The following is a 24,411-nucleotide window of genomic DNA, read 5'->3' as shown; positions in this document are numbered from 1 at the left end:
TCTTTTGTCTCCTAGCCTTAGCATTCCAGTCATAAAACAAATACCGTATTTTTCGCCCTATTGGACGCACCGGCCCATAGGACGCACCTAGTTTTCAGGGGGGGAAATCAGGGGAAAAAATACTATTTCCCCCCCGCAGCTCTGGGAGCAGCGGACAGGCTTCACGCAGCCTGTGCGCTACTCCAAGACCTTCTCCCTGCTTTTGTGGGAGGTGGGGGAATTCCCCCACCTCCCGCAAAAGCCCATAGGAGCCGTGCGCGACTCCTGCGGGCTTTTCGAGCAGGAGGGAGAAGGGACTGAAATCGCCAGTCAGTCCCTTCTCCCTCCTCGGGGAAAAGCCCCCAAGAGCAGCGCGCTCTTCAAAGGGTTAGTGGCTCCTGCTGCCTTTTCTACGAGGTGGGGGAATTCCCCCACCTCCTAGAAAAGGCAGCAGAAGCCAGGGAGCCCCTTTAAAGAGTGTGCGGCTTTTGCCTCCTTTTGCGGGAGGTGGGGGAATTCCCCCATCTCCCGCAAAAGCCCACAGGAGGGAGAAGGGACGGACTCAGCCAGCCAGTCCCTTCTCCCTCCTCGGGGAAAAGCCCCCAAGAGCAGCGCGCTCTTCAAAGGGTTCGTGGCTCCTGCTGCCTTTTCTACGAGGTGGGGGAATTCTCCCACCTCCTAGAAAAGGCAGCAGAAGCCAGGGAGCCCCTTTAAAGAGTGTGCGGCTTTTGCCTCCTTTTGCGGGAGGTGGGGGAATTCCCCCATCTCCCGCAAAAGCCCACAGGAGGGAGAAGGGACGGACTCAGCCAGCCAGTCCCTTCTCCCTCCTCGGGGAAAAGCCCCCAAGAGCAGCGCGCTCTTCAAAGGGTTCGTGGCTCCTGCTGCCTTTTCTACGAGGTGGGGGAATTCCCCCACCTCCTAGAAAAGGCAGCAGAAGCCAGGGAGCCCCTTTAAAGAGTGTGCGGCTTTTGCCTCCTTTTGCGGGAGGTGGGGGAATTCCCCCATCTCCCGCAAAAGCCCACAGGAGGGAGAAGGGACGGACTCAGCCAGTCAGTCCCTTCTCCCTCCTCGGGGAAAAGCCCCCAAGAGCGGCACGCTCTTCAAAGGGTTCACAGCTCCTGCGGGCTTTTCTACGAGGTGGGGGAATTCCCCCACCTCCTAGAAAAGGCAGCAGAAGCCGCAGAGCCCCTGTAAAGAGCGTGCGGCTTTTGCCTGCTTTTGCGGGAGGTGGGGGAATTCCCCCATCTCCCGCAAAAGCCCACAGGAGGGTTGGAGAGTAGTGGGATGGCGTCGCGCGCCTTCCTGCTGCCCCCCATCCTCTGGGGCTGGTGAGGGGGAAGCGCTGCTTTTCCCCCGCCAGCCTCAATGCCGGGATGGAGAGTAGCAGGAAGGCGTCGCGCGCCTTCCTGCTGCCCCCCATCCTCTGGGGCTGGTGAGGGGGAAGCGCTGCTTTTCCCCCCGCCAGCCTCCAACCCGGGTTGGAGAGTAGCGGGAAGGCGTCGCGCGCCTTCCTGCTGCCCCCCATCCTTTGGGGCTAGCGAGGGGGGAAGCGCTGCTTTTCCCCCCCGCCAGCCTCAATGCCGGGATGGAGAGTAGCAGGAAGGCGTCGCGCGCCTTCCTGCTGCCCCCCATCCTCTGGGGCTGGTGAGGGGGGAAGCGCTGCTTTTCCCCCGCCAGCCTCAATGCCGGGATGGAGAGTAGCAGGAAGGCGTCGCGCGCCTTCCTGCTGCCCCCCATCCTCTGGGGCTGGTGAGGGGGGAAGCGCTGCTTTTCCCCCCGCCAGCCTCAATGCCGGGATGGAGAGTAGCAGGAAGGCGTCGCGCGCCTTCCTGCTGCCCCCCATCCTCTGGGGCTGGTGAGGGGGAAGCGCTGCTTTTCCCCCCGCCAGCCTCAATGCCGGGATGGAGAGTAGCAGGAAGGCGTCGCGCGCCTTCCTGCTGCCCCCCATCCTCTGGGGCTGGTGAGGGGGAAGCGCTGCTTTTCCCCCCGCCAGCCTCAATGCCGGGATGGAGAGTAGCAGGAAGGCGTCGCGCGCCTTCCTGCTGCCCCCCATCCTCTGGGGCTGGTGAGGGGGAAGCGCTGCTTTTCCCCCCGCCAGCCTCAATGCCGGGATGGAGAGTAGCAGGAAGGCGTCGCGCGCCTTCCTGCTGCCCCCCATCCTTTGGGGCTAGCGAGGGGGGAAGCGCTGCTTTTCCCCCGCCAGCCTCAATGCCGGTATGGAGAGTAGCAGGAAGGCGTCGCGCGCCTTCCTGCTGCCCCCCATCCTCTGGGGCTGGTGAGGGGGAAGCGCTGCTTTCCCCCACCGCCAGCCTCAAAGAGCAGACTCTCCTGGCTTCAGCGGAAGCAACGCAAAGCCTCCGGAGCGCAGGCTTCGGAGGCTTCGCGTTGCTATCGCTGAAGCCAATGAGCCTGCATTCGCCCCATAAGACGCACACACATTTCCCCTTCATTTTTGGAGGAGAAAAAGTGCGTCTTATAGGGCGAAAAATACGGTATCCATTGTCAGCAAGGGCTCCAGAGCCATCATTTCTACCTACTGCACAATTCCTTAATGAGGCAGGTTGTTAAACCATATATCCCATACTTGATAGAGTGTAACAGCTCTGAGGAGTCCATTCTGTTTTACTCAATAAATATGCAATTAAGCTTTCTCTTCCCCCCACCCTTTTTTTTGAAAAACCATCTATTATTCTTCCATGACCTTCCAGTCCATTAGGCAACAATATCATTAGCCTAATTTCCCCTTTCCCCCCAACTACTGCCTACTAATGTGAAATCGTACATCCAAAATCTGTGAAGTGTTACAGGAAGAGATGACCAGACAGTATTTCAGAAAAGCAAATGAGTATGAGAAGCAGAGGTAGACCTAGAACTTTTGTTCTCGACCAGATGCTAACAGTCCACAAGCATCAGGTGGAATTATGAAAAGAAGCCTTACATTTTTGTCATGCATTTTGCCATAATACAGTATGCCAAATTTTGCTCCTGAATAAATTCCATTTATAAACACCATTTAAAGTAATTATGGCTATCCTGTGCCAGAGTATCGTTTTTTTAAAAATAAACAAACAAACTTCTCAATATATATATATATATATATATATTTAAAAAATTAAAATTAATATGCATCTAAATGTGTCCAGGTTTCTCAAAATAAGGATTCAAATGCATATTTTGATATGCATAAATTGCATCACAATGTATGGCATTTAGAAGATAGCTCCAATCTGCACAGTGCCGGTCAGGTCATTTTGTATATGATTCATTGAGACTGGATTCCTCAGTCAACCATGGAGCACAAAATAGTCTGCAGATGGTTTCAGGTCTGTCCAAAGTGAGTTAAGAGGAAAGTTGGTTGTGATTAACTTAGAATTTGATGCTTCTTGCCAAAGTTTGGTCAAGCGTGACTTTGAAGCTTCCCCTATGAAGAGAGCATGATGGTGAGACCAACTCTAAAATAAATCCAGACTGACATTGGGCAAGCCATAAGATGGCTTTGTCCTTCTTTGGATGGCCAGTATGTAGAAGGGTTCTACAAGCACATAATTTCTCCATGTGAGCTTGGGCCCTGGCTTAAGCAGGTTCTTCACTTCCATTAGGATTGCCATACAGTGGAACCTCAAGAACTTAATTCGTTCTGGAGATCCGTTTTTAACCTGAAACGGTTCTTAACCTGAGGTACCACTTTAGCTAATGGGGCCTCCAGCTGCCGGAGCATGATTTCTGTTCTCATCCTGAAGCAAAGTTCTTAACACGAGGTACTATTTCTGGGTTAGCAGAGTCTGTAACCTGAAGCGTCTGTAATCCGAGGTACCACTGTATTTCAAAAAGTAAAAACCAAGAAAACCTGAAAGATCTAGGACAAAGCGCTGCCTTTCAGAAATCCACCCCTCCCCCCCCCCCAGACGTCAATTCCGCCTTTGAAATCCTGGGAACGTCTGGGGAAATCTGAATGTATGCCAGCCTTAACTTCCATGTGCATCTGTACATTGGCACTGGTAGCAGCCCCTCAACCTCTCTCACACTGGATTTATTTATCTATTTATTGCTTTCTAGCATATCTCCTGTGTCTTACCATACTAAAAAATCAGCAGGCAACACTTTTCATATCACTTCATGCTAGGATCACTTATATGGATCCAGAGAGTGGGGGGGGGGGGGAGTTGGTTAACTCTATTACCAAACTTCCTTTTTTGGGGGGGAAATTCCCTTATTCCAGCGCCGTTTCCCACTGCTTCCCGCTGCTATCTCAGATTGTTAGATATCCCGTAGACTGTCCCTGGGACAGGTGAGGCTGCTGATCCCTTATTTTCAAATCTGAAAGTTGACAGGTATGATTACCAGTTTGGTTTACTGCCCAGCAGAAAGGCTCTACATCAACAGAGAAAGTACAGAAAACCAATCAACGCCCCCCGCTGTCAGATGATGCAGATACACCACTGCATCTGAAGCCCTGCCTCTTGCACTGACTGGCCTATATGAAAAGTGGGGACATTTCCCCCCACAGCTCATAACTGAGAAGCCTGGAATGGCTCCCGTCCATGGGGATGTAACAGTTGTGGAGCTAGTGACCATAGCCAGTTCTGCTCTGCCCCATCCCACCTGTCATAAAGAACCGTTTCATGGCCCCATGTTTCCAACTGCTGGCAGTAACAGCACGAGATGTATAATTCTAATTACTCCATTTTCTGCATGTGCCATGGGTTCTCTGCAGTGGTACCCCCTCCCCCCCCCCCCACAAAGGCTAGCGAAAATCAGCAGCCAGTCATTTCTGCTATAGCCTAACTCCCTCCATCAATAAATACCAGGGGGTTAGGATTGAACTGCTAATCTTTATTGCTATGGCACTGACACACCTCTCAGTATAGAAAACATTTCTCCTTCTAGATTTCCCTCTTTCCCCCCACTTTCCTACTAAATTCCTTAAAAGCACCAAACAACTTATTCTTTTTCCAAGTGCTTTCAAGAGTTCTACAACTGATCCCCTTTACTTCCCTTTCAGCACCATTTTAAAAACAAATTATAATTGTTTTAAGTGTGCAGAACTGAACTGGTTTGGCCAGCTGGACAAACATGGGGTGAGTGCACTTGAAAGATACACAAAGGCTAACAGGGAATTTCATCAGTGCACATCAGCAGGGATTTAAAATTCTTTTAATGTGCAGCAGTGCCCAGCTTTAAAAGAGTGTCTTAATGTGCATTAGCATGCACATTAATTCACAACACAAGGTATTGAAATTTATTTTAATGTGTTCTAGCATGTGTGTCAGCACACAGCAATGGCTTAGGAAAAAAATGTATAAGGCATGAGAAACGTCCTTTCAAGTTTGAGAAAGGGGGGAAAGTGCCAAGCGAGTAGATGATTTTAGGAATAATGGCTGCAAAAAGTCACAAAGCACGTTGTTAGAGAGTGGATCTTTTTTTTCAGAGCCAGAATTTCGCACAGGTCACATGACTCGTCCAGGAGTGCAGCCTGGAAGATGTGCTTCCAGGTTTTGGATCAGAATATGTTGGAGGGTATGCATATAGTACAGCATCCTACACCCACAGTGGCCAACCTGTGGAAAGCCCACAAATGGTACCCAAGCGCAAGAGCACTTGCCTCTCTTGCAGTTTCCAGCAACTGGTATTCAGAAGGGTACTGCCTCTGACCATGGACACACAGTATGGCCATCCTGGGCCTGAGTGTGAATGCTGGCACCCACAGGCAGACATGCACTTGCAGATATCTTCCTTGGTACCCAACAGGTGTATCCGCTGAAATTCACTTGAAACAAGTATTTTATTGCAGACAACACAAGGCTTTTTCCAAACCGAATTGCTGCTGGGCAGGGGGAAGTTTGAGCATACGTGTGTGCAAGGTTGAGATGTAGGCATAGCTGCAGCATGCACAGAAAGCCCAGCACAGTTTCTCCAGTTTGGAAATGTCCCCATGGTCCCCAAAAGGTTGGCCATCCTGGGTCAATCTGCACTGCATTGTGCAGGACTGGATGAACATGTCAAGGACAATTCCAAAAGTGTATCTCCATTAGGAATAAGGAAGATATTTGGTTTGCAGTTCCTGAAGGATCATTCAAACAGAAACACAGCTAGCTTTCAAAATTCATACTTCCCTGAATTCTGTGATGCAGTTTTACAACTTGACCCCTCCACAAAAACATATAAAATTGCCTTAAATGTGTGCATCAAGAAGTTAACATATGAGTGAAACATTAAAAATGCATTATATTAGAGAAAGTTGCTTTGAGAAATGTAGTTTAAGAAAAAATGAATTTAAAATGTGGTGTATTGGGATAAATGCATACAAAAAGGCCGGCAGTTTTTCATGAAAACTCTTTTTAAATTCAATGTGGAAATGTTGGCACACTGAACTTAAATGAGAAAAGCTTAACTTCTCAGATACTTCCAACCCTAGCCTCCATCTACATTTGTGTGTGTGTGCCTTGTCCCACAGAAACACCCTTTAAAATAATGTCTGGAGCTAGACCCAGGACCATTGTCTAAAAGACAGAATTCCATTAATCTTAACTACTAGAATTCAAAGCAGTGCTGGTGGCAACAACTGTGGTTTCATTTCCAGGCCAAGGGTCAAGACCTACTGATAAAGGATGGAACAAAAGCAAAAGGCCATTGGCTGGCTCTTTATTAAAATGCCCAGACAACCACGGTCTTACAATACAGATGGCTGTCCTGATCTAAACTCCTTTGTCTCAAGTCCAGAAAAAGAATAAAATAAACATCATGCCTCTCAGGGTTCTATATGCATTTCATTACATGCTGAGAAAAGGATATCCTTCACAATATGCTGCAGTTCAGGAGCATGAAGGGCAAATTTAAAAAAATAAATAAATGGGGGGAACAGATTTGCAATTGGGCTTTCTTTATATCACCACTGACAGCATGGGCTCGCTTTATACACCATTGCTGTTCATGTCAAAGACACACAGCTAGTTTATTGCTTATTTTATTGCTGTTTTATTGTAGACAATAAGAGGCAGCTGAACCAGCATGAAGGGCAGAAATAGCATTGGAATTTCACTCTCTTATATTGACAGGACATTCACTTTACACAGATTTGCTATTCCCTCACGTCAAAGACTGTTGCACATTTGATTGCATAGTAATGCACTTTTGAATGCTCTGTGATATCTGGTACTGGTCATAAACATTTATCCTTCTCTGTAGTACATGCATATTTAAATATATCTATCTTACATCTTTATGCAATTGTGCCTACTGGAGATAGTAATATTTATAAAACAGGAAAACTGATGTAATATATAATACTCCCAAGCTGGATCAAACAGAGTTCTAATGTTTGCATTTGCTTGCCTTGCTTAGAAAAAGGTAAGGTTCAAGAAGATTCAGGACCCATTTAACAGTCTATGAACTTCAACCCAGCTCGCTTGAGACAGTGGTTTCTGCTCTATTTTCTTCACTGTGTTTAAGACATTGCAAAAGGAAACAAGACATTGACTGCAAAATTGTGCATCATATATATTTTCCTGATCTGTGCTGAAATTTTGTCACTTTTTAATAAGAAAAAAATGAGAAGAAGCTCATGCATTGCAACCAAAAATATACACATCTGTCACCCTAAAAATCTAAATGTCATATAGATTGAGATGAATACCAGCTGCCTAACCTACGGGGCATACTTGTCAGTAACTACCCACTGCCAGTTCACAATGCAAGTTTTACTATTCAGCTGCTGTCCTTCACTGGAGTGAATTGGATGTCGTTCATTATCTCACAGGGGAAAGAACAATGTGTTCAGCAAACATTGGCTTGGTGGGCTGAGCTGAGTCCAGGAGGAAGGGCCATGGCTCAGTGGTAGAACAACTGATTTACATCAGAAGGTCCCATGATCAATCCATGGCAGACCCCTGTATGAAACCCTGGTGAGCCAGTATGGACAGTACTGAACGAGAGGGGCCAATGGCAGGCTCCTATGTGAGGGGGTGTTTTTGCTGGGAGTTCTTTGGTTGAAAAAGAGGTTTTGCCTCTTGCCCACTAGCCCCAGTGCCTACACCCTGTGCCATAGAAATTTATGGGATCTGGTGTGATTCAGATTCAACGCCTATCTACACAGCTTCACTGCTTCATTTGAACGACCCACCTCTGGGGTTGCATTTCTTGATCATGTTAGATTAGGGCTGAAAACCTGAGATATATGAAGTAAAATGCAACTCATGCATGGCGGGCACCCAAGGGCTTCAAAAACCTACGAAAATTATGTACACACATGAAGACACACGCACAGGGACACACACACTTTACTTATTTTGTTTTCCCTTTCTTTGCTCATGGCTGCTGCATTTCACGAATATTCTCCCCACTGCTACTGTACCTAACATTAGCTTTAATTTAAAAGCTAATGTTTAAAAGCTGCATTTTAAACAGTATTCTAATTTATATTTTAATCAACTGTTTGTTTGTTTTGTTTTTAATGTTTTTACTGTATTTATATTCAGTGTTAGCTACCCTGAGCCTGGTCTTGGCCGGGGAGGGCGGGGTATAAATAAAAACTTATTATTATTATTAATTTCCTGAGCTGCATACTGCAAGCTGCTGAACAAGGGCAGGAATCACGGCTCTCATTTGGCCTTTAGATGCAATCTCACAGCAATACTTGATTGACTATGTGATGGTGACATAAATCCAAATAAGAGTGAGGCAATGTTTTCTTTCGTTGCTCTGAACTGTCTTTGCTCTTGGCACTGTTATGCAGCAGAATTAGAGAGCAGCTACACATTGCTTAAGGACGCAGGTGGTGCTGTGGGTTAAACCACTGAGCCTAGGGCTTGCTGATCAGAAGGTCGGCGGTTCAAATCCCCACAACGGGGTGAGTTCCCGTTGCTCGGTCCCTGCTCCTGCCAGCCTAGCAGTTCAAATGCATGTCAAAGTGCAAGTAGTTAAATAGGTACCGCTCCGGCGAGAAGGTAAACAGTGTTTCCGTGCGCTGCTCTGGTTTGCCAGAAGCGGCTTAGTCATGCTGGCCACATGACCTGGAAGCTGTACGCCGGCTCCCTCGGCCAATAAAGCGAGATGAGGACTGCAACCCCAGAGTTGTCCGCGACTGGACCTCAGGGGTTCCTTTACCTTTACACATTGCTTGCTGCACTCCCTATGGCATGGTGCAGCTGGGGGGGGGGGGAGGTCATCGTCACAACATTTTCCACACCACCTATATCATTAAATGGGGCCCTGTTCTCAGTTTTTTTCTACAGATAAGGGGGACCCTTTCACAGCCCTTGAATAAAGCTGCAGACTTGCACTGGGAGAGATTTTGGGCTCAGCTCTGAAGTATTTTTCACTGAAAGCACAGATAGCTTCAATCACAATCCACACAGTCCCTCTAGTCTCATAGAAACTTTATCACAGCGGGAACAGGCTAATGCTTCATTTTCCCTGATTGAATTTCATAAAGTTTCACAACTGGAGGTTTCTCCTTGTATCTGTGTTAGGATTTTCCCCCTATAATTTTTTCTCAATGACGGAAGAGCACCAGCAGCTTTTCCCCAATGACAGTACACAGGGTTCCAGGTGCCTTCTGGTCTTCTAAACACGACTTCCATCCTCGTTCTAAAAGGGCTACATTGAAATTCACATACTTTGCTGCTTATATAGGCTGATCGTTACGCAAACTATATGTACTCCTGCCTGAATCAAAGGAAAGTTGTCTGTAAAGCACCAGCTATTTACATGATTAAACATCATTTCTAAGGTGCCCCAATACAGCATCCTTTGCTTTATCCAACACATCTCACCTTCGTTTTCAATGGAGCCCCAAGATGACTTATGAAACAAAAGGGAAAACAAAATAATATTGGAGAATCACAGTTAAAAATAAATAAATCAGCAGCTATCATAGTTATTTAAAAATGCCTTTGCCAGCCTTGCAACTTCCAGTTGTTTTAGATCACAACCCCCAACAGCTCCAGACAGTAAACTAGGGCTGTTGAAAATTGCAGTCTTAAGCAACTGGAAGGTACAAGATTGGCAAGGGCTGGTTGGGGAAAGTGTATCTCTGACACATGACCAAGGAAATGAAAACATTTTAAACTTTCCATCTGAAGAATAAATGAGATGGTCCTTCGCTTGTTCAAATATCACCCTATCAGAACATCACACTATTATGCATGAGGTTGTTTTGGAATAACCACTGGGCATTTCATCTACTGGCTATATTTCGGTTTGAGTTTTAGCAAGGCAATATGTTTGTCCACAGACTCTCCTTACAAGGACTGCAAGCACTTCAAGGTTGCTTTGGAGAGGAGTCAGTGAAGTTACTGTCTTGTGAATCTTTGTGAAAACAACATTAAAAATACTCCCCACGAAGTAGACAATTTCACATATTCCTTCATGCTCCCATATACACAAGCTCCAGGAATGCAAAAGCTCCAAGGATAATTCCAGTCACTTCTCTCTATTTTGCCTGACACCCAGAAACATTTTCAAAACGATGATTTAGATCAAGCCATGTATTATTAGACTTGCAGTAAATGTGCGCAATTTTGCACGATGAGATATTAAGATTTCCAAAGAAGGCAGGCAATGAACATTAGGGGCACAATCCAGGCAAAGCTAGGTATTAAGTCATATTGATTTTGTGCCGCTTAGGTACACCTCCCATGTTATTCAAAAACAGCTGCTTTTAGATTACTCCATAGCTGACATTTATTTGTGCATAATATTAAGGAATCCCAGAAATTGACTAGAAAGTACCCCCTCTGTTTCTGCACTGTAGTTAACAATTTTACTTACCTAGAAAAAACTTGACTGATGGGGGGGATGGACACAAAGGGAATTCCTTAGCTAGTTTCACAGAAGTATGAATTTAATTTACTGCAGACCTGCCAATACAGTACAACAGCCTTTGCCACCCTTGTTCCTTCCAGATGTTTTGGGCTGCAAATCCCATCAGCCATGCTAGCTGAGACTGATGCAAGCTGTAGTCCAAACAACTGGAGGCTACAGCCTGGTGATGACTGCAGTGGAGCATGTTGGTAAAGGAACTGCATTAGCTTGTGTTTACACAATAAAGATGTAATTCAATTTGAAAATATTTGTGTGCAGCAAAAGCACTTTAAACAGTGCCTTTTGCAGGACGCTTTTGGAACGGAGGACACAAAGGCAAAGTGGGGATGCTGGAAGCAGAAAGGGAGCAGTTGTTTTCTCCAAAGGCTGCTGGGGAAAAGGAAAAGGAAATAGGCAGAATTCCATGCGGCTCTGGCAGCACCAAGACTGGCTGCCGCTTTGGGCCCAAGCTTGCTGAAGCTGTGAGAGAAGCAATGAGAGACCCTCCTGGGATATAATGTTCTGCACCCCCTCCACTGAAGGCTTCAGGTATAAATATGTGTAAAATAAACCATGCTTCTTGGTGCCTTGATTTCCAAATGGAAACACAACCCTGGTTAAATGCAGAGACCCATGGAATCTCTTGCAACCCCTTGGCACATACCGGGCTGGCCATGAATTTGAGTCAATATAGCTAGTGTCTCCTGAAGGTGGACAGGCCTGGGAAACACTGATTTATTCATGAGACGTAATGAAACACATATTTGCATTTTAATAAACATCACAGTTTCAACTAACAAGTGAATTCCCACTGGAAAGGGACCAATCTTTGTAAGCTAAGATCCATCGAGGCCCATGTAGGCCCATGCACAAATCAGTTTGGCATACAGATGAAGTGGTGTGTTATTGTTATTTCTGACACCGGTTCCTTGTACCTGGTGGGATTCTGCAACAGAATTCCTCCGTACACCGAGGAGGCTTTTCAGGGGGTAAAGGAGAGCTGCCACAGAGAGAGGGAGGCTGAAAAGCTGTGGTTTGTTTACGGAACACTGCACATGGCGCTTTGAATTCTGGTCTACGTTCTTCATAATACTAAAGATGATGGTTCAGAAGTTTTAGAAGGAAGTGAATGTAATGACTGGGTTGAAGTGATTGGGTTTGTGCTCTTCTATCAAAGTCTAGAGGACATTTGTTTCACCCTCCTCAAATTGTTTAGGACTCCTTCATGAGGGTTACTTCATTTTCACCCAGGCAATATCTGTCTCCATGGAAACAGAAAGAGCAGTGAGAATGCAGAACTCGGCTAGCAGATTCTAAACCCTATTCCTACTTCCGTTTCGATTGACAGAGAAACTTGTTCAACAATTACCAGGAAGGGGCAGGAAAGAAGAATCTGATACTGCACGGGTTAACGAATATTGTCTCTTCCCTTCATACGAATCATTGATTTTTCTGGGGAAATTTAATTTTAAGAAGCATGAAGCGCTAAATGAAAATCTGTTTGATGAATACAACACAATTGTATTTTTAAATTAGCCTGCCTCTAGGACTAATAAGAGGGATTTAAAAACCAAAGCAATAAGATAATGAACAAAACCAAATATACACGCCAAAGATCCGACGGAAGGTACATGGCATGACTTTTTACAAATGAGCTCTAAGTCAGTTTCAGGTACTCTCTCACGTATGTTTCCAGTGTTTTAGAATGAATGCTGTTTTTAAAACTTTCATTCTGCTAATAGCAGTTTCCATGGAAACAAGAAAGAACACCACAACCACTGGGAGAAGAATTAGAGGCATCTGTATATTTAGCCCACTATAAGGAAGATAAGAGGCCATGCTCCAAATTAATGGCAAAATATCCTTTGATTTCCGTGGGAGCATGGAAGAACAAAAACACTTAGAAATTAATTTTTTCAGCTTGGAGACATAGCCAATCCTTATCCTAATTAAAAGCTTCCCACATTTCCCAAGTTTAGGAACGGACAATTAAAAACGCCATTGAGGTTGCAACCCTATACAGATATCTCACCCCCAGTTGCATGTGATTGACTCACGTGCAACCGTTTATATGCAGGGAAATATATAAATAATTCCATTCAAACCTGGAAATGGCGGGAAAGAACTGGAGAGTCCTTGTGGCTCACGAGGAGATTTTCCCCGGAGCCTTAAGAGGACATCAGTAAGGGCAGAAGAAGCGCTGAAGAGATGGGAGGCGCAGGGGGGCTTTCTTTAGGCTGCTCAGCGTCCCCATTTTAACAGCTGATGCATGCAATATTGCAGCAGCAGCCACTTCTCCATGTGTCCTCCATCCAGCCCTCAAGTTTCTATTCTAGTTGTGGATATTTGAGGGTACAGAATCTTCGGACTAGTTTGGAGAAACAGTGGCAGAGAGGGTGTTTACAGAGTGTTTTGAGGGTACTCCCAAATTAGAAGATTTTCATTTGTTGGGGCAGAATGTAACCCCCGTGTAAGTGGGGGGGGGGGGCACCTCTTACTGACATAACTGGAAGTCAGTCCTAGTGAGACTTATTTCCTAGTAGACATGCGTAGAACCACATTTCTGGCTCTCTAGCATAAACCCACAATCTATCCCCCCATGCAAATTCTAAAGGAAAGATTAAACTCCAAAAGGTTCTACAAAAAAAAAATCTTCTAATGGATTTGAGGAACAGATAATGCTGGAATTCAAACTTTCCAAATTATGATTCTTGTTGAAATCTATTTACTCCCCTTTTGAGGATCTGAGCATGGAACCACCAGATCTGAGGTTATGACATAGTCTATTGACCTACCATGATAGGGAAAAACAGGGTGTACAGCTTTGCCCTCGGTGATTAGAAGGCAGTAAGAAGCCTTTGGATGGAACAGTCCTGCTCATTATGCATATAAGGAACCTGGACGTCTGCTCCCAGCAGCCTAGAACCTTCTTCCTGAGTCCTGCTGAATTCCAGAGCCTAGCTTTTCCAAATTACTCCAGGTACCCTGGACTAAAGTAAACACCCTCCGGGTCAACATTTGAGCAAGGTCTATCCTTGGAATCTGCATCGCAACCTGAAAAGGGTTCAGAATTGACTGCTGGGTGTCAGTGTATCACGTTACATGACACACACACACACAAAAAGCACCCACCCATTATAGAAGTTTTCAGAAAAAAATGATTCTGTCAAAAATCAATTGTATTATAGAAATCCCACCCACCCTTTATATGAAAAAGCATATAATTCTTCATATGCTCTTTCTATTCTTTCTCCATGTTCAGTTTGTTCTTAAGTACATTAGAACATTAAGGCAAGCCTGCTGGATCAGGCCAGTGGTCCATCTAGTTGAGCCTCCTGCTGTCACAGTGGACAGCCAGATGCAGATGGGAACCATGGGAGGAGGACCTGAATACAAAAGCACTCGCTCCACCTGCAGTTTCCAGGAACTGGTATTCCAAAAAATCTTATTTCTGGCAGTTGAGATGGAACACAGCCATCAAGGTTAGCAGCTACAGTTAGCCTCGTTCTCCACGAATCTGTCTAATCCTCCTTTTTAGCCGCCCAAGTTGTGGCCATTAGTATTTCTTGTGGGAGCAAACTCCATAGTTTAACTGTGCACTCTGTGAAGAAGTATTTTCTTAGTCACACACATGCATTATGCACCAACCAACTTTTAAAAGGAATAAGATGGAGGCCCCTCTCCCTTACCCTCAGATTGTCAGTCCTGAATTACTTCATATGTACAGAAAATATTTGCTCAGATATATCTGTCTCCAAATGTAAGTTTTAAAAAAGTCCTCTAAGACACCTCATACAACCATCCTTTTAAGGCTGAATGAGAGACTGAAAGACTACTCTGTTTCGTTAATAAATTCTGATCTAGACATCTGCACTTACCGGGGTGAAAGTTTACAATGTGTCATGTGAGCTTTTGTGTTAAACAGAAGTCTTTCCTCTGGCTGAATGTAATTAAAAACAGGGAAATAGATGTTTCTGGCTGGGAGAGGGCAGAGTTTAGCCCTGCCTGCAGTCTGTTCAGTCTTAAGGTGACAGCAGAAAAAGTTCCTGCAGACCAAAATTTAAAAGCGTGCCTCATTTATTTACAACATTTCTGCACCGGGTTTTTTGTCCTGACAGTTCTCTAAAGTGGTTTACATAAAATATCAAGTATGGTGGACTAAAGGAACAGGTCAGAAGCATGATATTGTGAACATTCTTATGCACATCTATTCAAAAGTAAGTCTCATTAATTTAGTTTATTCCCAGGTTAAGTGTTTTCTGGAGCAGTTACTAAATTCTGTCTGGCATCAGTGCTGAAGGACAAAATTTGACTCAAGGACCAGAGCTCAGCAGGTCTTAGTACCAGAACCTATTTTGAATGCCATATCTCAGTCTAAGGAATATGACCTCTGAGCCTGTATCCACCAGCAGGTTTCAAACATAAAGAGCCTCCATATTTTGAGGATCAGAGCAAAGAGCTTGGGAAGTGCAAGGATAAGACCCACAATAAAATGAGGAAAGACATCATCATTTGTCCCGGGGAAAAATCATTAGGGCAGCGAACTACAGAAGCTCCTTTTGCTATACCATTTACAAACAAGTTCAGGTAATTAAAACCACCAGCAAGTACTCATAATTCCAGGAACACTCCTTTTGACATATCCAAAGACATCTGTCCCAGTGACAGACAACAAGCTCAGTAAAACTTTGCCAAATATCTTTTGTGTAACTGAGCATGTACATGCTTCCTTTTTTTTACTCAAAGCACATAGGAGGAAAGTACCGGTAAATAAACAACACAAGAGATTTCCTGGAGGAGTTTGGGGCTTCTTCCTCACACTTGTCCAGTGGCAGCAGTGCAGGACTTCCTCTAAAGATCATAGCAGCTAGGTGATTGTTTTGGTGGGCTAGGGCTGAGAGAGAATAGAACTTGTGGAAGTGTCAAACTGCCTATATGAGTCAGGTGGTCTTGTTCTCTGACCCCCTCTGCAAATTCTCATCACCTCATCCCCTTCTGCAATCAAGCCTCCCCTGACAGGAATGAACCATACAGTTTAATTCTGGACACTTCCCCCCTCCTTTCATCTCTTCTCAAAAAAACCACCCACAGCCACTCTATACCAGGAATGTGAAATCTTCTGCTAGGGTGAATCTACCCTTCTAGGATCTACCTGGAGTAGCAGTTCAATGCCAGTTTGCTTACCACTGTAAAGTTTAAGATTTGTGGCCCAAAAAGCTGTTATAATGGATTATAACAGCTTTTGGGGCCACAAATCTTCAACTTTACAGTGGTACCGTGGGTTACAGATGCTTCAGGTTACAGATGCTTCAGGTTATAGACTCCGCTAACCCAGAAGTAGTACCTCGGGTTAAGAACTTTGCTTCAGGATGAGAACAGAAATCGTGCGGCGGCAGTGGGAAGCCCCATTAGCTAAAGTGGTACCTCAGGTTAAGAACAGTTTCAGGTTAAGAACGGACCTCCGGAACGAATTAAGTTCTTAACCAGAGGTACCACTGTATTTCTTTTGCATGTGTGTGACCTAGAGATTGAGTCAGTGCCCCTCAGCCTGCAATTTCTGCATCCCTACAAGTACTGGCTCTTTCATTGTGTTCACTAATGATCATAGGATCCACAAGATCATAGGAAGCAGGATGAGCCAGACCATTGCTCCTTCTAGTTCAGTATTACCTACACCAGGTGCCCTCCAGATGTCTTGGACTGTAACTCGCATCAGCCCCAGCCAGCATGGCCAGTAGACTGGGCTGATGGAAAGAATATTTGTTCATTTAGAAATATTGATACAGACCATTTAATCACTGGATTCTCTAAGCAGTATATGTGATAAAATTATTGAGAACGCCCAGCTAAAAGCCACAAAACTCTTATCAATAATAGTAGTCTAAAACAGGCTGGGGAAGGCTGGTTGGAGCTGACTCGCAGCATTTCTCAAGAGCTTTGCTCTGAGCTACCGTCATTCACTGTATAATCTTCTCAGGACCAAGGAGGTTGCATGTTTACCGGAAGTAAAGATACAATAGTGGCATCATTCCACTAGAGGAAATATCAGGTGAAGGGAAATCTCACGGATGCATCTACCAATAATTTTGAAGACCATGAAATCCTGTGTCAAGATCTAGACAGGCGTGTTTGCTTTGGATGAAAAGCGTGTCGACATCTCAAAATCCAGTTCTTATTAAATTCCGCCATCTCCACCTTGAGGACATCTTGTTCCCATCAACCGCCTCACAGAAAGCTCCTCTCCTTTAATTAATCCAGGCATTCAGAAAAGCAGAGTCTTAACGAGGAGTAATTCCTCATCTCCTTCTACCTTCATTAATAATAGCACAGTTAATCCTTCCATCCTTTCTCAGGAGCCGTAATTCCATCTAGCAAAGTCAAACTCTTCCCATAGTGTCACAAGGGAGAGACCGTCATCACACAGATTACATTCTTTCTCTTTTCGCAAGACCCATATCAGCAGACAAATGTTATTAAGACTTTTTTTTACCCCAATTGATCCATATTATCAGCCTCGGTGAATGTGATGCAAGCAACAAGACTGGCAACAATGAAACAGAAGCATTGTTTCAAGTGGACTGCGCTTGGTGAAGAAGCCAGCAATGTCATGTGATGATGAATTGGCAAATTGGCATTCATCGCTGTGATGCATTGTGCGATAACCATAATTGATGCAGTGCACTGCTGTAGCATATTATGTGCATGTGGAACAGAATGGATGCCCCGCAAATGGACAGGCTAATGGGGAAAGGCAAATAGAGAGAGAGCGAGGGCGGGAGGAAGGGAGGAAGAAAGAGGCAGAAGTGGGATTTGGAAAAAGAAAAAAGAAAAAGTTCTAAAAGTCAGACTACCTTTGGAGGTTCTGCATGTTTAACCTACACCGATCTCATTTGTAACACACTGATCTGAAGACAAGCAGGTTGGTTGGCAGGTAACTCACTCTGCACTGTCATTAGAACTGAGAAACTAATTCTGTGATCTTGCAAAATTCTACCTTTTCGTACGGAGTAGGTAGCTTATTATTGCAACTTCCTGAGATTTCTCAGGTGCTCTCTGCAGGTTAATCGGAAGCAACGGCCCCACAGCAGCCAAGGTGGCGGAGCCTTGACTGGAAGCTGCTTAAAACTGCATTTTAAAATAATAATAATAAAAAAGACCTAACAAGTTGTTTTAGATTTTGCTTGCCTGACTGAGGGTAATTGGACAGGAAAATTTAACAAGAAGCTAGAAACAAGGTCCTTAACTAGCCTCAGTTTCGTACGGTGCTAGAGACTGAGGCATGCACCAGCTTCAACAGAATGCATGACGGCTCAAGCCAAACAAGCATCTTTCTTCAGACTTTGAGTCATCGTGGAGTTTTTCCAACTTTCATCACAGCTCTATGGAGCACAGGGGTTGCCCTCAATGACAGCTGCGCTGGACGAAGGACAGACCAAATAAGGAAAGAAGGGTGTGTTGTTAGCTACAAACACGTCACAGGCAATATGCAACACTGCTGGTTGCATATTGACCTTGGGGGTGTGTCATCTCTATCAGCATGCCATGCTATACAGCACATGAACACATATAGTCATCTTTACAACACAGAGCAGAATTTAAGAGACTCACATAATTGCCTGCGAGAAGGAACAGGAGCACTTCCATAAGCTGTGCCCTGTAAATAAAACACATTTTTTTTTGGAGCAAGGGGTGTCAGCATTTAATAGTCACAGCAAATTAAAAATGGCGAGGAAATGATGGCACTAAAAGAGAGGAAGAGAAAGAGAGAGACTTCCGACAAATAACGCATCTTGTTTACCGGAGAGGGAAAGAAATTACAGCATATGACAGGCACTTTCAAACTTGTCAGAAATCAGGCTGAGTGAAAAGGAGTGTGCACGGATTACATATTAATGTGGCCTCCTTAAGAGAACAAGTTCCTTTACCCAAGATGCTTAACTGAAGTTGTTGATCGCTGACTGCTTCCAGGTTCTCTAATGGTTCACAGTGCTTATTCTAAAACAACAATCAGGTTCCCACAGGTCTCCAACAGTTTACAGCGAATGTGTTACATGAATGCCTTAAATTTTGTGACCATCAACCATTTCACAAGAATTCAGTTTCTGTGAATGTTTGAAATGTCAGGGATGGTTGAGTGGATGTTGACAGCTATCTAAGTAGTCATTTGTGCATGTGTAAAAAGCAGGACATGTAGAGTTAGCATAGATGCAGGCTGCATTCACATGCCAGTTTGTTCTGTTTCCCTGGTGTCTACCTAACCGCTAATTCCTGCATTATATTTCAGCTTTCACACAATATAAAAGCCACTTCCAGAATTATAGCAGAATATAGTCCATCTTTGGTGTCCATTTCCTGTTATGTGCTTCCAGGGAGGGAACAGACACTGGCAAATAACATGGAAATGAATGCTAAACTTGCACTATATTCTGCTTTATTTCATGCCATGTGACAGCTCATGTATAATGGGGAAATGAGCAGTTAAGGGAACATTGGGGAAATGGAATAAACTGCTGTGTGAATGCAGCCACAAATTGGCAATCATACAATTCACGTGTGGTTTTCAGCAGTCACATGTTAACATTGACAGTGACCATATTTTGAACATTCACTAAAGAAGGAGTCGCCAAGCCAAAATCCACCTTGTTTTATAACAAGGTTTCTTTCCTCTTTCTTTCCCCCCTATCTTGTGGCAAAAAACCCACACATATCTGAATCCTGTCCAGTTCAGTCCGGGGCTTGCTCTGATCACAGGAAGGGTCATGGCTTTTTCAGTCCAGGCCAGTTGAGGAGAGTACACCACAGTGCAAGAAGGAGGTTGACGAGAATAATGCCAGAGGAGATACAAAAGATCAGAAAATGTCTAGAAGGTGAATTTTTTTGTTGCAATAAGATAGGAAAGATAAAAGGACTGCTTATGATTTGCCCAGAGAAAAGAAGATGGGTTGGTACAGTGGAGAAGAAGAATCCTAGCACATAGGAAATGTTGAAAAGATACAGAAAGAATAGGCAGTGTTCATTATCCTCAAAAGTAGATTAATTATTATTTTTATTATTTTATTATTTATATGCCACCCATCTTACTGGGTTGCCCCAGCTACTCTGGGCAACTCCCAACGTAATATTAAAAACACAATAAAACATCAATGTGGTGTCGGCCATATGTGGTGGACTATAATTTGCCTTAGTCCCAGCCAGCATGACCAATGGTCATGCAAGATGGGCATTGGAGTCCACAAGATATGGAGGGTACCACACTGGCTACCCTTGTCCTAACCACTCAAATGAAGACTATGGTTTTAAACTACTGTTAAGCTTAATTGAAGTTCCTAAGCATGAAGACTGGAAGACACCTTACAATATACTCTGTATCTACTTCGACACCTGGGCATTCATTGCTGACTGACCAGCTGATACCAAGAGTATTTCCTGAAGGCATATAGTTTGAAAACTGCTGCAAAAGATGATTCACTGGGCCCCATCTAACTCTATGATCTTGTGATATCTGAACATGGGTTAGCTAACTATCTTAGCTAGTTGTGCGACTCATTTTTATCGCAGGTGCATGGCTTGGTATCACAATGACTTGTGTACATACTGGATAATCCTTCCGCTTAGGTAACATAGCAAGAGACATAGCAAGTTTGCTACAGAAAGGCTGCATATGGTTAAAACTTAATATGCTTCAGATAATAGAAAAGTACTAGAGGGAGAACGGCTAGAAGAATATAGAGATGAATCCTGGAGGAAATAAATGTACCCTGGGGTAAAAATTTCCAAAAGAAACATAATAAGTTCACAAGTTCAGAAGATGCAAATATCAGAAACCTGGATTTCTTTCAACTGTCCCTTCATCTGTGCTCCATACATTGCCTGGTCACAGTTGAAAACTAGCCAAGCTATAAACACTGATGTAAATAATTATGGAATTGATACCATTTAAAAGTTCATTAGATACTTCTTATTCAGTGTCTTGAAGCTACAGTAATTAACTTTTAATAAGCATACAGTAGGATGTCTCTTCAGTGACCAATAAAACTGGGATGTGTAACCACCAGGCTGGTTAAACAAAGTACAGGAAATGCTTTAGGCTAAAGTTTAGAGAAAGTTTTTTTCATTACAGAAAGGCTGCGTTGACCACATTGAACTTTCCATCATTACAAATCTATTTGTCTTGTTGCAAACGATTTGAAACCGAAACAAGTTTTACAGACAGGGCGAGTACCCCTAACTTACTGAGGACCACTCATGCAGAGCAATATATTGTGTGATTTGGTGTTACAAGAATATAACCACCAGCAGCCATTTCTGCAATTATAGCAGCAGGATTTTTCAGGCACAAAAGCCACTGCTGTCTGCATCTATGCATCACCAATTCACATTTCTGGCTTGCCCCGAGGAATATCCCAGTGGTCAGTGCCCCACATTGTTTTTAAAGGAATTGTGGTGGATATGATTTGAACGTCACGAGCTGGTCCTGTCTCTTATCCTCTTTGTGACTGGAAGAAGCTGCTGGAGTTTAAAGAACTAGCCTAGAGGTAATGGACAGAATGATTTCTGGTTGTTGAGATGCCACCACAAGTTCCCTTTATGCTCCAGCCCTCCTATTCCCCCACAATATTTGTTTACATTTTCTCAAGCTCCCTTTTTGTACCAATCCCTACTCATCTCCATATAACCTGCTGCTTCCTGGCCCAGGGTGGGAGGATGGGAGAAGAAAGGGAAGCTCCCAGGTGAGAGCTGGGAGGGTTCGCCTTTCTCTGTGTGGGACAAATGCTGTGTGGGATAACTGCTCTTTCACCTTGTGAAATAGGACTTTGTATGCTCCTTTTTTGGTTTAGATTAGTTTGTTTCTTATTGCAATGTATTATGAAAAGTCTTAATAAAATCATATCTATATCTATATCTATATCTATATCTATCTATATATCTATATATCTATATATCTATATCTATATCTATATCTATCTAATCTATCTAGCTATATAAATCCTGGGGGAAATTAAGGATCTTGGTGGGTTGTGAAGTGGAAGGCATGAAAATTAAACAATTCCAACTTGAACCCTGAATGATAAAAGGAGCATGGATGGATTAGGCTACAATTTAATTACACAAAGGAGATTTAAAAATACAAAAGAAATGTCTTTCAGAATCATTTGCACTCTGAAAGTTCAGAAGAGACTCTCCCCTCCAAATGAGTGAGTCCAGAGTAATTGCCTAGATATGGTGTCATGTAAATCAGCCTCTTAAGCTCAATACGCTCTGTTGTGACAGATGGAGACAGCAAAAGTGAATTGTAATACTATGCTAGTTTTTCTACAGTATGTGCCGGTGTTCGCCTTCTGTGGAGTACAAGCATTAAGCAAGTGAAATCAACAACTTTAGTCTATTTGCACACAGCAGAAGATTTATTGATGCAGTAATATGTACTGAAGTGCCAGAACCTGAGCTGGTGCTCTTCGTTAGCTGATCAATTGTCCTTTTCGATAAAGACTGCTATAGAGCAACAGTCTAAGATAGTGGCAGATCTGCTATTAAAATCTCTGTCTGCTGGGCTTTGGCTGCTGACAACCATTGTACAATCTCACTCAAACTCACTTGCTTTGCCAAAGTTGTCTATGCATTTTGCCGCAGGGGAAATGCATATTGCACAGTCCTTCATCAAACCCTGATTTAAGCTTTGAACTTAATTAACAGCTGCTTAAACTTGAAGTTCAACAAAACAGTTGTGGATATGTTGCTGGAAGGCAACAGAGGGCCTCTATTTTGTGTTTTCCCCGCATTTGAATTACCATAGCTCAAAATGTCTTCGTTTTGTGAGGAATGGTTAGCTTGCAAGATCTGTTGAGTCAAGACTTAGGACACAAACGTTTCTCCTTGAAAATATTTGTTGAAATGAACAAGGGAGTGCCCCATCTTAGAATCATAACTGTACAGTTGGATGAGACCCAGAGGATCATCTGTCAGGGCATTCTCTGAAATTGTGAATGCCTGGTTCCTAATCTTAGTTCTATTTGGGGATTCAGTGCATATGGTTAACCAGCGCTGGCTGGTTTTTTCACCAATGTTGGACCCTATGCTTGGACCCCTCTCCTGTGCTCTCTGCAACCTTGAATTCTTCTTTGTCACAACAAAGGTGTGATTGGACCCTGATTATTTTGTACAAAATCAGTACAGAACAGATTAATTAGTGATTCTAAGTACATTAAGTGTGGACTAATCTGTGGGTTAAACCACAGAGCCTAGGACTTGCTGATCAGAAGGTCGGTGGTTCAAATCCCCGCGACAGGGTGAGCTCCCGTTGCTCAGTCCCTGCTCCTGCCAACCTAGCAGCTTGAAAGCACGTCAAAGTGCAAGTAAATATATAGGTACCACTCCAGCGGGAAGGTAAACAGCGTTTCCATGCGCTGCTCTGGTTCGCCAGAAGCGGCTTAGTCATGCTGGCCACATGACCCGAAAGCTGTACGCCGGCTCCCTCGGCCAATAAAGTGAGATGAGCACCGCAACCCCAGAGTCGGTCCCGACTGGACCTAATGGTCAGGGGTCGCTTTACCTTTAACCATTTGTGAATAAGGCACTGTAAGTAAATGTAAGTCACATAGAATCATAGAATCATAGAGTTGGAATAGACCACAAGGGAAACTTGACTTCTCATGTCAAGTTTGTGGTCAACCAAGACTCCTAGATCCTTTTCACATGTACTGCTCTCAAGCCAGGTGTCACCCATCTTGTATCTGTGCCTCTCATTTTTTTTGCCCAAGTGCAATACTTTACATTTCTCCCTGTTAAAATTCATCTTGTTTGTTTTGGCCCAGTTCTCTAATCTGTCAAGGTCGTTTTGAGGTGTGATCCTGTCCTCTGGGGTGTTAGCCACCCCTCCCAGTTTGATGTCATCTGCAAATTTGATCAGGATGCCCTTGAGTCCATCATCCAAGTCGTTGATAAAGATGTTGAATAAGACCGGGCCACATATATAGGTATAACAAAGGTGTGACTCTAGAGAGATTAGGGACCCTTTCAATTTCAGTTTCTCTGGGTTTCTAATTTTTGCAACCTTATGTTCAGTTTTCTACTTTTCCAGATCAGTTTGTGATAATAATAATAATAATAATAATAATAATAATGAAACTCAATCTCCAATAACCATGTACGAGATTGAAGGAATGTCCGTTAACATTTCCTCTCCAACAGGAACTAAATGGCTGTGTTTGTTAAAGGCCCTCTAAGCATTACAAGTGTCTGTCTGCATGCTCACTCTCCTTCACTCTGAGCTTAATTATGCTGAACCAACTGTACTTCCTCTCCATGTAGCAGACACTTGATATTAAAGCAAGTATGTTTGATTGCCCAAGACATGCCAGACTGAATGAGGATTTTATACACCAAAGCAGCAGGTTATGTTGTTTCTCTCTCCGGCTTCATTCATCCAGTCAGTCATTTGTTACTTAAAAAAAAATAAAGCAGTTGGCATAAGACAAACTTCAGATCATCTTCTTGAAAACAGTATCAATTTTTAATCCATGTCAAACCAAAGCATGGCATTATTTTATATTCACATATCTGAAGATAGAATGCTTAATGCTTCAGACAAACCGTCAAGAGAGCCAACACTATTTCACCAAGTTATTTCAAGCT

General features: G+C 43.8%; 1 protein-coding gene and 1 long non-coding RNA gene across 6 annotated transcripts in view; one reads left to right on the top strand and one right to left on the bottom strand.

The window, feature by feature from the left end:
• The window catches only part of CCSER1 (coiled-coil serine rich protein 1), a 697,013-nt gene that overhangs the window by 132,224 nt on the left and 540,378 nt on the right, over nucleotides 1-24,411 (bottom strand). For 3 of the 5 annotated variants that reach the window (XM_083398306.1, XM_083398310.1, XM_083398309.1), the window contains exon 10: nucleotides 18,388-18,433. The exons of the other annotated variants lie outside the window; for them this stretch is intronic. In XM_083398306.1, coding sequence (XP_083254432.1) covers nucleotides 18,388-18,433 — 46 coding nt within the window. The remainder of the gene's footprint in view (nucleotides 1-18,387; nucleotides 18,434-24,411) is intronic. 5 annotated transcript variants of the gene reach the window in all.
• Nucleotides 1-24,411, top strand: part of LOC310657796 — a 206,383-nt gene that overhangs the window by 16,697 nt on the left and 165,275 nt on the right. The gene's annotated exons all lie outside the window — the stretch shown is intronic.

Source organism: Podarcis tiliguerta (genome assembly GCF_965153285.1).
Source record: "Podarcis tiliguerta genome assembly, chromosome: 9".
Taxonomy (NCBI): domain Eukaryota; kingdom Metazoa; phylum Chordata; class Lepidosauria; order Squamata; family Lacertidae; genus Podarcis; species Podarcis tiliguerta.
The sequence above is the reverse complement of the archived record's forward strand: the minus strand, read 5'-3'. Positions and strand labels throughout refer to the sequence as shown.